We start from the raw sequence: 11,969 nt of genomic DNA on the forward strand, positions 1-11,969 counted from the left end.
TCCTTCTTCTTTTCTGTGAGTTGCACTGGCCAAGATGATTCTGCGTTCCTGTCCCTTCCACATTAATGCGGCTGGAAAGGTAGTTCCTTGGCATTTAATGCGGCAGTTGTGGTTGCCCCCCTTCCTGAACGTCACACACTATTCCTTCATATTGGGTGACCTTTCGCCAGGTATGGAGTGCGAATTGGACACTCACTTGGCGTGTCCGATGAGGTACTCCTCCTCGGACGCCCTTAAGCAAGCCCGGACCATCATGGTTGGGATGAGATATCCTACGCCCATGCCTTTTCTTCTTATCGTGGCTGGGCTTGGTACATGTATTACGGCCCAACATCAACTGACAGATTTTACCCCCCACAATTTACATTACAAAAATTTTAATAGTTTTTTTTTTTTAAAGAACAATTTAAATAGTTAGAATTAATCCATTTCTAACAAAAAATTAACCTAAACTTTTATCCCAGAAAGATCAAAATGTTGTTACAAAAAACTTTAGATTATTGTTAATCTGGTCATATTATTTTGCATTTGTATTAAATATGGTTCCTATATTTTGATAGCATTCAAATTGTTATTTTCAACTTCTTGTCATTTTCATCTTTGTTATTTTTAATTTACAGTCATTTTGGGTCAAAATCTGTTTAGTTGCTAAGATGATATGTGTGTTTATTGGAGTTAAAAATTGGTAAATTTAATATGTATTTCTGTGTTTGGTTGTCAGAAAAATGCAAAGAAAGTTTGTGATTTGACCAAATTAAAATAACACCGACCAAAATATATTGATCAAAATAGGGTTTTTTTTTTTTTTTCTAAAAAAAAAGAAAAAGAAAGAAGTAGGGTCAATTTTGTAATTTTAAGTTTGGTAGCAAGCAACACACAGTTTAGTTTAAACAAAATACATAGAAAACGACGTCATTTGCTCCTTATCAGTTTCAGACAGCCCCTAAAGAAACAAAAACCTAAACCCCTGACCTTTCTTCCTCTCTCTCTCTCTCTAAAACCCTGAATAGGGTTTAGGGTTTTGCGAAGATGAATCGAAGGAACACTCGTTTGAGGAGGGAGTACTTGTACAGAAAGAGCTTAGAAGGCAAAGAACGCATTCTCTATGAGAAAAAGCGAATGATCAAAGAAGCCCTTCAAGGTTTGCTGCTTTTTTTCAGTTTTTACTCACTCTCTCACATTCATACATACATGCATGCATGAATGTTTTTGTCTTTTTTGGTTTTTTTTTGAGATGGGTTTTGATTGTTGGTGTTAATTTTGTGGGAATTGGTGTGTTTTTTGGCAGAGGGAAAACCGATTCCAACGGAGTTGAGAAACGAGGAGGCGGAGCTTCGGCACCAAATTGACCTCGAGGACGAAAGCACTGCCGGTATGGTTTTTTATTTTATTTTATTTATTTGGGTGTTTGGTTTGCCATGAAAATGTAGTAGAAAGTGTTTGGTCGCTGTGAAAAAAGGGGAGTGAAAGTAAGATTATTGAATGTAAGTTTTTGTTTTTGTTTTTGGGGTTATATTTTAATGGGAAGCTGAAATGGAGTATGGTAAATAGTGTATAGTGTTACTACTTAATAGTTTTGGGTTCTTTTGTTGAGGGTGAATATGGGGTGTTTGTACTGTGTTTATTTTATTTTATTTTATTTTTTTTATGTTATTGGATTGTGTAGCTTAGAGTTGGCATTGGAAAGTCGGAACATGTATAAGAATTTTTTGTTAATAGAGGAATTTGGAAAATGTTGATGGTGTCTGTTGATAAGCTCACATATGAAAGAGTGATTTGAAAGTTTTGTGAATAATGGGATTCATAATGATAACTTGGAAGTTGAAACTTTTAGCTTTCTGAAGTTGGGTTTGGGCTGTACACCTTAGGATGATTGCAATGATAAGGCTGCGAAACTCTTTGTCTATAAGCAATTTTTTTTCCTCAAAGTGTAATTGTATATATGCTTGTTAGTCTAATTATAACATAAAATGTCCACACAAAAAAAATGATGTCATTGAAGCGCCATGAGCTAATAAAGTTTAGGCACATGGGATAGTTTGCAAATTGACCTCACAATATGGAACCATTGGCAGCTATACTGGTATAGAATATTTTGTGTCATAGTTGATGGGTAGATAGACACCAAGATGGTTGTTTCCAGGAACTCTCTGTGTTTGTTTGTGTTTGTGTGTGTGTTGCTTTAGGAAGAGTCTCGATTCTAACTTAATTATGATTGTTTACGAGCTTTATTTCATGATTGTTGTTAAATAGCTATAAATGTTAAAATTTTATTATATGTTGTTCTTCTCCCCTAATGGCACATGCAACTTGTTTCTAGTCCCGAGGACACATATCGATGATGAGTATGCAAATGCATCAGAAAGAGATCCTAAAATTTTGATAACTACATCCCGTAATCCAAGTGCTCCACTTACACAGTTTGTAAAGGTTGGTATGGTTTTGATTTGTTCCATATTTCTCAACTAATATATTCCAGCTGTACTCTAGCTCACTTCATTGGCATTCTGTAAGGACTTTAGTTTTGGTCATGATTGCAATTGTTAGCATGTTCTTGCAGGAATTGAAGTTTGTTTTCCCTAATGCACAACGGATGAATCGTGGTGGCCAGGTTGGTGAACGGCCTTTTTCTCCACCCACATTGCTCTGTGATGCATCTGCGATTGCTTTATTCTAATATTTCATTCCCATTGGTTTAAGACATGCTTGGCGGCATTAAAATTTGTGGATATCCAATTTCCACGTTGTACCCTTTTGCATCTTATTAATAGATTTATGATTAGAAGAAATATATCATTCTTTACAAAATACTGGATTTTTTTAATAGAAGAACATGCATAATGTGGCTAAAATGTTGTTTTTTGATTGTATCCAGTTTGTGTAGCCATCTATCTTATTCCCTTTTTTTGTCAAAAAAGATTGTGCTCCCTCCTTCCCAAATTATTGGTCCGCTATTCCATTTTGAGATATACCAAAATGTAGTCCTCTTTGAAAGTTGATAAATAAATTTCCTATCTTATCCTTTACTTTATTTAAAAACTCAATAATATTCTTTCACTAGAGTTTAAATCAATGAGGGTAGTTATGGAAACTTTTACCTTTTTAACTACAAGACAATGTATTTAATGGTGTTCCGTGTTCCCTTAAAAGGTTGGATTGTCTAATCAGGACCAACAATATGGGATGGGGGTAGTATTAAGTGTAGTTGGCCTGTAATTTGTGAAGCTTTTGCGTTTGTCAAATAGACTAAATTGAATTTTAAGTGGAAAACAGAGATGATAATCAACATGTGTTGCTGCCTATGACTTACAGAAAGATTTTTACGCGATGTTTTACTTCTCTTTTTGATTCAATTATGTTACTTGCCATTGAGTGAATTGGCACAAACTAGTTGGTTAGTCCATTACAAGGTAATAAAAAATGAAAGGCGACATTAAGGCGCCAAGCCCTTGTATTGCCCAAGGTGTGAGGCAACAGAAAGGCGCTAGCCTGATTAAAGCAAGCCTCCAAAATCTAAATATGGTTAATATGGATATAGACCTTAAACAATATGTACCTAATGATTTGAAATATTATAATCAGGTGTTTTTAAATGTGTTGCATGAAGAAATTAGGTCTATTAATTGATTTCAAATAGGCTTAACATGGTTTAGACTCTATTATTTATTCTAATATTAGGCTTACAGCAAGCTTCAATAAATTAATTAATGTGACAATAATTTTTACAAGCTGCTGTAAATTAATCTAACAATAGGTCTTATAACAAGCTTCTGTAAATTAATATCTAATTATAGGTTTGACAAGCCTTCTATATTTTTGCTTTTAAAAAATTAAATTTAAACTTATAAAAAAAACCACTGAGTCTCTTGCCTTAGTGCCTTTTTCATGGCTTAAGGCGGTTGCCTTGCTCACCTAGGCTCTAAAGGCGAGCTCCTCACTAAAGGTGCCTTGCCTTAAAGCCTTACTGGTGCCTTGCCCCACCCAGGCACCTACATGAGCAGGGCACTTTGACTACACCAGTCCATTAGTTCCATCCTTCATTTGAATATTGTGTTGATATATTCGCTATTAGTTCTATTCTTACACATGCTTACATTAGTCTCACTCACTTGAAGAAGTCGTATTTAGTTTATCAGCTTTCCCATTTTGGAATTCTAATGCTCCTCATTCTTCGGACATTAGAATATGCTACAAGTTATTTTACTGCGACATTAGAAAATAGGTACTCCAAAATTTATCCTGATAATGGATAAATATGTGATGATGCTAAGCTTGTGGCATAATTTTTTCGAATTTTTCTCCTTTGCAGGTTATTAAAGAAATTATTGAAACTTGCCGTGCACATGATTTCACAGATGTTATCCTAGTTCATGAACACCGTGGTGTGCCAGATGGTATCACTATAAGCCATCTACCCTTTGGTCCGACTGCATATTTTGGATTACTCAATGTGGTAAGTATGATCATATTAGTGTTTTTTGTACTTTTGCTTTGGCTTTGGCCTAGTTGTATGGGGCATCAATATTTTAATAAAGTGTTTGCCTGTAGGTTACAAGACATGATATTAAGGACAAGAAAGCCATTGGAACAATGTCTGAGGCTTACCCACATTTGATACTTAACAAATTTTCAACAAAGGTATTGTTTATCTTTGTTGGATTTAATCAATATATTATGTCAAGAAAGCTTATTAAAAAAAAATATGGAAAGTTTTCAACTGTATATTGAGGTTGTGTTCTTGTCAGAAATTATTTGTGAATTCTGCCTCAAGGGCACTGCATATCTAATAGAATGTAGCAAAGATATGGAATGTATCTGTGGTTTTCTTAAATGAGTTTTGTGAGATGTAAATGTCAGTACCATAAATGGTTTCTCAGTTATTTTAGAATTAAATTTTTAAAAGAACAACTGGAACAAGTACAGGACAAGTAACTTGAAGGATTTTACTGCCAGAAACACAGTAGGAGCCTTTATTTTGGCAGTTTTGGCTTTCCCACTCTCATGGGATGTAGCATTAATTCTGCTTTTGTGTTCACTGTTTTATATTTACATTTTTAACAAAAACTTGTTAAATTAACCTCTATATCTTACTTATAAATAAAGTGTTCCCTGTTTGATCTGATTCAGATTTTTATTTATTTTTTTATATTGTTGATAGCTAGGTGAAAGGACAGCAAACATTTTGAAGCATCTTTTTCCAGTGCCAAAGCCAGATACCAAACGCATTATAACTTTTGCTAATGAGTCTGACTATATTTCATTCAGGTTGGTTTATTGTTTGACTCTTTTAGCGATGCTTCTATTGGCTATTCTCTAGTTTGTTAAACTTCTGTCAGCAATGATTATGTTAGCTTGGACCTATATTATCTCCATTGACATAAATTACGTGCGAATGTGTGTTCACAATGTTTAACATACAAAAGAAAAAGGGCAAATTGCACTTTCCCTCACTGAACTTTAGGGAAGTTGCAGCCAAGAGCCTTGTATCGCAATTGGCACCTCTTGGTGTTTCTAACAAAGGTGTCTAGGGTTCAAATCCACCCTCCCTCAACTATTGAATCATAAAAAGAAAAAAAAGGGGTAGTTGCAATGTTTGCCTAATTGATTGGTAATAGGCAAAGTGCCCCTCTCCATGTTTATGTGTATTTACAGTAATTAACCTATCAAAAAGTGTGTATTTACAATAATTAGCGTATAAATCAAAAAGAGCAAATTGCAGATTTACTTCCTAAGCTTTGGGTGGTTGCAATGCCCTTTGATTGATTGGTTATATGCAAATTGCCCACATTGTTTCAAGTTTGCATTGGAGTCAATTTTTTTAACAAAAATTTCTAGTTTTTTTCTTAAATTCATGCCCGGGCCCACATGAATATTGTTTGAAATGTCACTTATGCCCTTAATGATGCCAATTCTATTTGGATTTCACATGAATGTCAAATGCCAAATTTTGGAATGAGTATTGATGTGGAACTATTGCTGAACAGCACACATGTTTGCTTTTGATACCTATTAACAACTTGTAAACATACAGGCATCATATTTATGAGAAGCATGGAGGTCCTAAATCCATTGAGCTTAAAGAAGTTGGTCCTCGGTTTGAAATGCGGCTTTATAAGGTATCTTATGCTACGTTGTTACTTTTCAGTAAAGCTTAATTTTTTTGTCACTTTTTTTATGAAGGATTATTCTCTTTTAATTGTGTGGAAATTGTTTCACAACACCTTTAATATTTTGCTTCTGGTATTACACTATCATATGCTAGCTATTGTTGGGTGCTATTTTGCGTGAATACATAATGATGGTGGGAGATATTTTTGCTTTGTTACTTATGTGATCAATATCCAAGAACCTGTCACAAGTAAGCATGTTCTTGGGGTGGCCATTACCAATACCCCCCCTCTTTTTTTACCCACTGTGCTTTCTAATGGTGGGGTTGGGGGGTGGAGAGGCTTCCTAGTATTTTGTAAAGAAGTCATTTTGTTATTTTCCTTTTTAAGATATTGGAACTATGATCAAATGGGATTTTCATTCACATTCTGTATCTAGCTGATGTTCCATAATATTTTCTGTCATGAATCCTCTTTTTCATCATTGTTGGTTTAGAGGTTTTGAGTACTAATATACAGCTGAAACAAACTGATATCACTATCATCATTATATGTTGCTTTGTGACAGTTAGAGCCTACTTTTTTCAATAAAATTTATTTCACACACACAGACACAGATATATATATATATATATTTATTCAAATAAGGTCTAGCTCAATTTGCACCTCCCCTTATAAGTTCTACATGGAGGATGATGTTGTGGGTTCAAGACCCATCAGCTGTGTGTGTAATTATCCAATGTGTGCATATTGGTTTGTAAATCCATTTTCTTCCTTTCCCTTAGGTTTTCTCAATATGAGTTTACATGGGTACATTCCTTTTCTGATGGTATTTATTTAAATCCTTCTAATTCCTCATTATAGAACTGGGATCCTGTCATTATCATCTCCTTTTATGCTTTCCTATTCTTGTTCATTATATTTATCCGAACTTATCCATAACTCCATGTTTCATTGGGACCCTTAGCCATCCCCTCTATTTGGCTTGATGTCATTCATCAATTAATTGGTGAGCATTTGTTGTGTCTACACAATCTATCTTCTTCTCTTCTTTTACCTTCTTCTGTTCTGCTTCTACCAGAACTATCTCTTTATTGTGATGCCGTAGCACCCCCTATTTTTTAGTAATTATAGCTTAAAGGCACTGATCCTTGGGCATTGGGCTCAGTAATGACCTAAATAAATACATGTAAGGCATTGGATTTCTTCATTACCTTTGAGGTAGAATCCCGCCACTTCACTTGAATCAGCAAAGTTTTCTAAAGTATACATTTTTAACAGTAATTAGGTTTTTTTATGGTTATCTTTACTAGTTTAAACAATTTCAAACATTGGACTGTATTTTTGGATGGAAAATTTGAAGACCAGATGTTTCTAAGATGGGATCATAGTGGTGTTGCCAAAGTAAATAAATAATAAGGCAACTGAATTAGAAAGGAAATATGTGTGAAGTGATCTTTAAGGATGGTGAAGTGCTAGGCTGCGAAGCATAAGATTGTGATTTGACTCTTGTGAGTGGCCACTTAGAAAGTATTTGAGGATAGCCACCCCTCCTAGAATCCCACTTATAGGAACTAGCACTAGGAAATGTCCTTTATTATATGAACTGGTATAAAAGGTCTTCATAGTTTTTTTCATTTTGTGTATCAACCTTCTGGCTGGTAGCTTTGTTAACTTTCTACCCAACAAATGTTGTTCCCTTTGAAAAAGTGTACAATGTAACAGCATTCTAACAGAGTCATATTGACTTATTTGACTTCAATATTAAATGCCGTCCTTAATACTATAACGGGGGAATAAAAGAGAGGAACAGTTGTAGTTCGAATGATATCATTTGGGGGAGTAGGAAAAACTTACCAACCAATATTTGAAATGGACAGTTTTTGGAATAGAGCAAATTGAAGGGTGGAGGACAATGTTTTTTTTTGGCTAAGGAAGTCTATGGCTGTAATTCTGTAAATGACTCTTATTTCCTCAATGCTATATTAAATGACTCTTATTTCCTCAAAGCTATATTAAATGACTCTTATTTCCTCAAAGCTATATTACTGCCCTTTGGCATTTAATTATAAATTTAACCTTTGGGAGTGATGACCATTCTGGCGTTCAATTCAATGTGGGTAAGAATCTTTTGTGATTGTCTGCAATCTGCATTAGCCAATAGCCACAGCATCACTTTGTTCCAAATATCAATGAGGTTTATGTCCGTTGATAAGTAAATCCAAAGACTTGTGATCCTGGAGGGGTAAAAAGATTACAAATCTACAAATATATTTCTGAAATGTGTACACATAAATAAATAAATAAATATATATATATATATATATATATTCCCTTTGTTGAGAGGAGGAGCCTTAATTCATATTAAACCTGATTGATCTTTGGGTTTTATGTCCTCAAATATATATTACTACTCTTTGGGTTTCAAATTATATAAAAAACACTTGGGGCTGGTAGTCACTCTGGAGTTAAATTCATGGTGGGTAAAAGTGCTGGTTTATGATAGCCTGCATTAGCCACAGCATCACGTTGTACCAGATATCCCTGAGATTTATGTCCATTGATGAGAAATCCAAAGACCTGTGATTCCTGAGGGGTATAAAGATGGTAGATCTATAGAAACATATTTCCGAAATGTATAGTTTTTTTCTATTGTTGTGTTGTTGGGGAAAAAGGACCTCAATTCATATTAAATAAGCGTGAGTGATTTATGGGTGTACCTATGCTAATTGTTTTGTCAAACAATAGAAGAACTTTTTCCATAGTTTGTTGTTTTTTATGGTTCCTTGGCACATTGCCAGCGCTTTGGTTTTTTATTGTACCTTTTCATCCTTTTTTGGAATGAAGCATTATTTACTTGGCAATTAAAAAGAAAAAGAAAAAGAAAAAAGAACCAACAACAACAACAGAAGACCTTATCTCCACAATTTTTAATACTCACAACTTGTCAAACCCAAGACCTTGACTATTAAAGGCGCAGAAATACGCTACCCTAATGATGCCACTGGTTATACGCCGTTAATTTTAGTTGTAATGCTTTTGATCCACTTGTGCTGATGCCAAGCTTTCTATTGGTGTCTATAGTTCCTCAGCATCTATTCATAATTTGGTTCTCTCTACTTCGATGTTGGATTGCTCGTCATTTTTAGCTTGTTATGTAATTTGCTTGTATTTGATTGTTCTACTCGCTATCTCTTTGTTTCTGTTTCAGATAATATTAGGAACATTGGATCAAGATGAAGCTCAGACTGAATGGGTCATCAGACCATACATGAACACAACCAAGAAAAGGAAGTTTCTTGGGGATTGATGCCACCTTTGAGAAAATATTACGCTTTGTTTTGCAGTGATTTTGGCCCCAGATATGCTTAAGCTAGTTGCTTGTTATCAATCATACACTGTCAGGTATATTTATAGAAATGTGAAACATCATAAATTTGATGGTGGAACCTTTTTAGTTTCATTTGAGGGATTTGAGAAAGTGACAATTATTTTTTTCTTCATATTTGTAATTGTGATTTGTGAGACTGATATTATCTACATGGGAGAAAGTGGGAGCTTAGCATAATTAATATGCAATTTAAATTTCGTGCCGTTCAGATATTATTTAGGACAAAATTTGGATACAAACTTGGTTTTAGCCTAAGGCTACAACTTTCAAAAAAAAAAATAAAGTTATGTATTTTGAAAATCTAATTATTGGAATTTATATTCTTTATGTTCTTAACGCACATTTCAAATTTTATATTAATCAAATGTTATTTACTTTTTGATCCACAAACTTACTTTTTATGCATAATTTTATACTACCAAAATTTGAAATTTAAACTTTGATTGATAGTATAGCTATTGATATTTAATCTTCTGAAAACTTTGTAAGCATGAAGAATATATGAAAAAAATGTAATTTAAATGTTGATTTGTCAAAATTCACCCTTAATAAAAAGATATTAAGTGGAGTTCTAGCCCTAGACTATAACAAAGTTTGTTGCCAAAGCTTATCTTATTATTTACTATTCAATCTATAAACTTATCTTATACTATAAAACTTGAAATTTAAATATTTAACTAATGATAGAATTATTGATAATTGATCTTTTGAAAATTTTACAAGTATGAAAGATAAAAGAAGAAAATGTAATTCATAGTGGATTTGTCAAAATTCATATTCAATAAAATTCATAGTGAATCTGAAATTTAGATATTTAATTAATTTTGAAATTTAGATATTTAATTAATGATATAGTTGTTAATATTTAATTTTTAAAAAATATATAAATATAAAGAATATAATAAGAAAACATTATGGATTGGATAAAAGGGCAACAACTGTAAAATAGTAAACAATGTTAATCAGCATTACCTCTAATTAAGGTTCTTTCTCTTGCGCATTAAACCTAAGGAAAAGGGGGGAAATGATATTACTTGGACTAAAAAAGAATTATTGTGACTAAGCATATTACTGTTGCTAGTCAGCAAAATAATTACAATGGCCGACAAAGTTGATCATAAATCAAATTCACTTTTTCAAAAGTAAACACTCAAAGGGGGAAAGGAAAATGCCTTACAGCTGGTTAAAGGTAAGTCTTTTGTCTTTTCTTCCCCTCATTTATTTATTAATTTTTGCTGTAGCTAGTCAGCAATATAACGTTTGAAGAAAGTTTTCTAGTAACGTTATTGTTATTTTGTGAAAATATGTTTAGGTAAAAAAGTATGTGAAAATATGTATAATGTTGTTTAAATATTGAAAATTATTATTTAAATAACAGTATCAAATGCTCCCATAATTCACTGGCCGTCGTAAGTTAAAAGATATTGTTAGCCGATACTTTTAACTCAATTGTTAATCTCTTATTTAAAAAAAGTTTTGATATGAATTTTATGGAAAATAAAAATAACTAGTATTAAAATATTAATTACTTTTATCTTTGTGCTTAAAAACTTTTTCGAAATAAGTTTTTAACAATTGCATTTTTTTTAGAGAGTTTTAATTTATGACTTCTATTCTTGAAAATAAAGAGCTTTTCTAAAATGGTTTGTAACAATTGCACCTTTTTTTTAAGACAGTTTTCTAAAATTGTTTGTTAATAATTGTAATTTTTTTTTAAAGAGTTTTAAACTATAGCATCCACTTCTGATGATAGTTCTTTATCATCAAATTAAGATACCAATCGATTTTTGTTATAGCAGATATTGAACCTCAGATCTCTTATTCAGCCATAAAAGATTTTACCAATTGAGTTAATTCAACCTACATCAGCAATTGCATTTAAGTCATCTTTTAACCTTTCAAAAGTAAACACTAGTGTCTTTCTTTCTTCCTTTGCAGGTACAATAACTACAGGAATGCTAACCCAAGAATAAAATGGTTTAAGTAACACCAACCATTCTAACATACTAACATCCAAGTTGGTAAGTTTATAACTGAAATTTTGTATACTAAACTGACGAAGATAAGCTAGAGAAATTACTTCTCTCACTCACTTTATAGTAGTCGGTAGGAAGTGAGAACCACCACACAGCACAGCTACAAAAGAAAGAGTCAAATTTTCAATTATTGTGCTTCCTGGAAAAGGCGCAATGACAGTGTTTGGGATCCACCACTACGCGCAAGTATTCATTCATCTCGTCGAAATCAATTCAATGGTTCACATTTGATTCAAACATATAGTGGTAAAGGACCTTTATGCTGCACGCCTTAAAAGCAAAAGATGATTTTTTTTTTTTAATGTAAGTGATAAATTTAATTATAATATCTTTCTTTTTTATATTATTTAAGACGGATAAAGAATAGACCGTTGTAAAGAGTACTGGAAACAAACTTTATCGAAAAAAATACTCAAAATATCTTTGGACAATGTA

General features: G+C 32.9%; 1 protein-coding gene across 1 annotated transcript; it reads left to right on the forward strand.

The window, feature by feature from the left end:
- The first annotated feature begins 949 nt into the window (after window positions 1-949).
- LOC126723676 (uncharacterized) lies at window positions 950-9,692 on the forward strand. The gene is made up of 9 exons (XM_050427297.1): window positions 950-1,141; window positions 1,289-1,372; window positions 2,321-2,430; window positions 2,561-2,611; window positions 4,310-4,453; window positions 4,549-4,638; window positions 5,159-5,265; window positions 6,032-6,116; window positions 9,319-9,692. Exons 1-9 carry the CDS (start codon window positions 1,030-1,032, stop codon window positions 9,415-9,417), a joined length of 882 nt encoding a protein of 293 aa, XP_050283254.1. The 5' UTR covers window positions 950-1,029; the 3' UTR covers window positions 9,418-9,692.
- The last annotated feature ends 2,277 nt before the right edge of the window (window positions 9,693-11,969 follow it).

Source organism: Quercus robur, chromosome 4 (genome assembly GCF_932294415.1).
Source record: "Quercus robur chromosome 4, dhQueRobu3.1, whole genome shotgun sequence".
NCBI lineage: Eukaryota > Viridiplantae > Streptophyta > Magnoliopsida > Fagales > Fagaceae > Quercus > Quercus robur.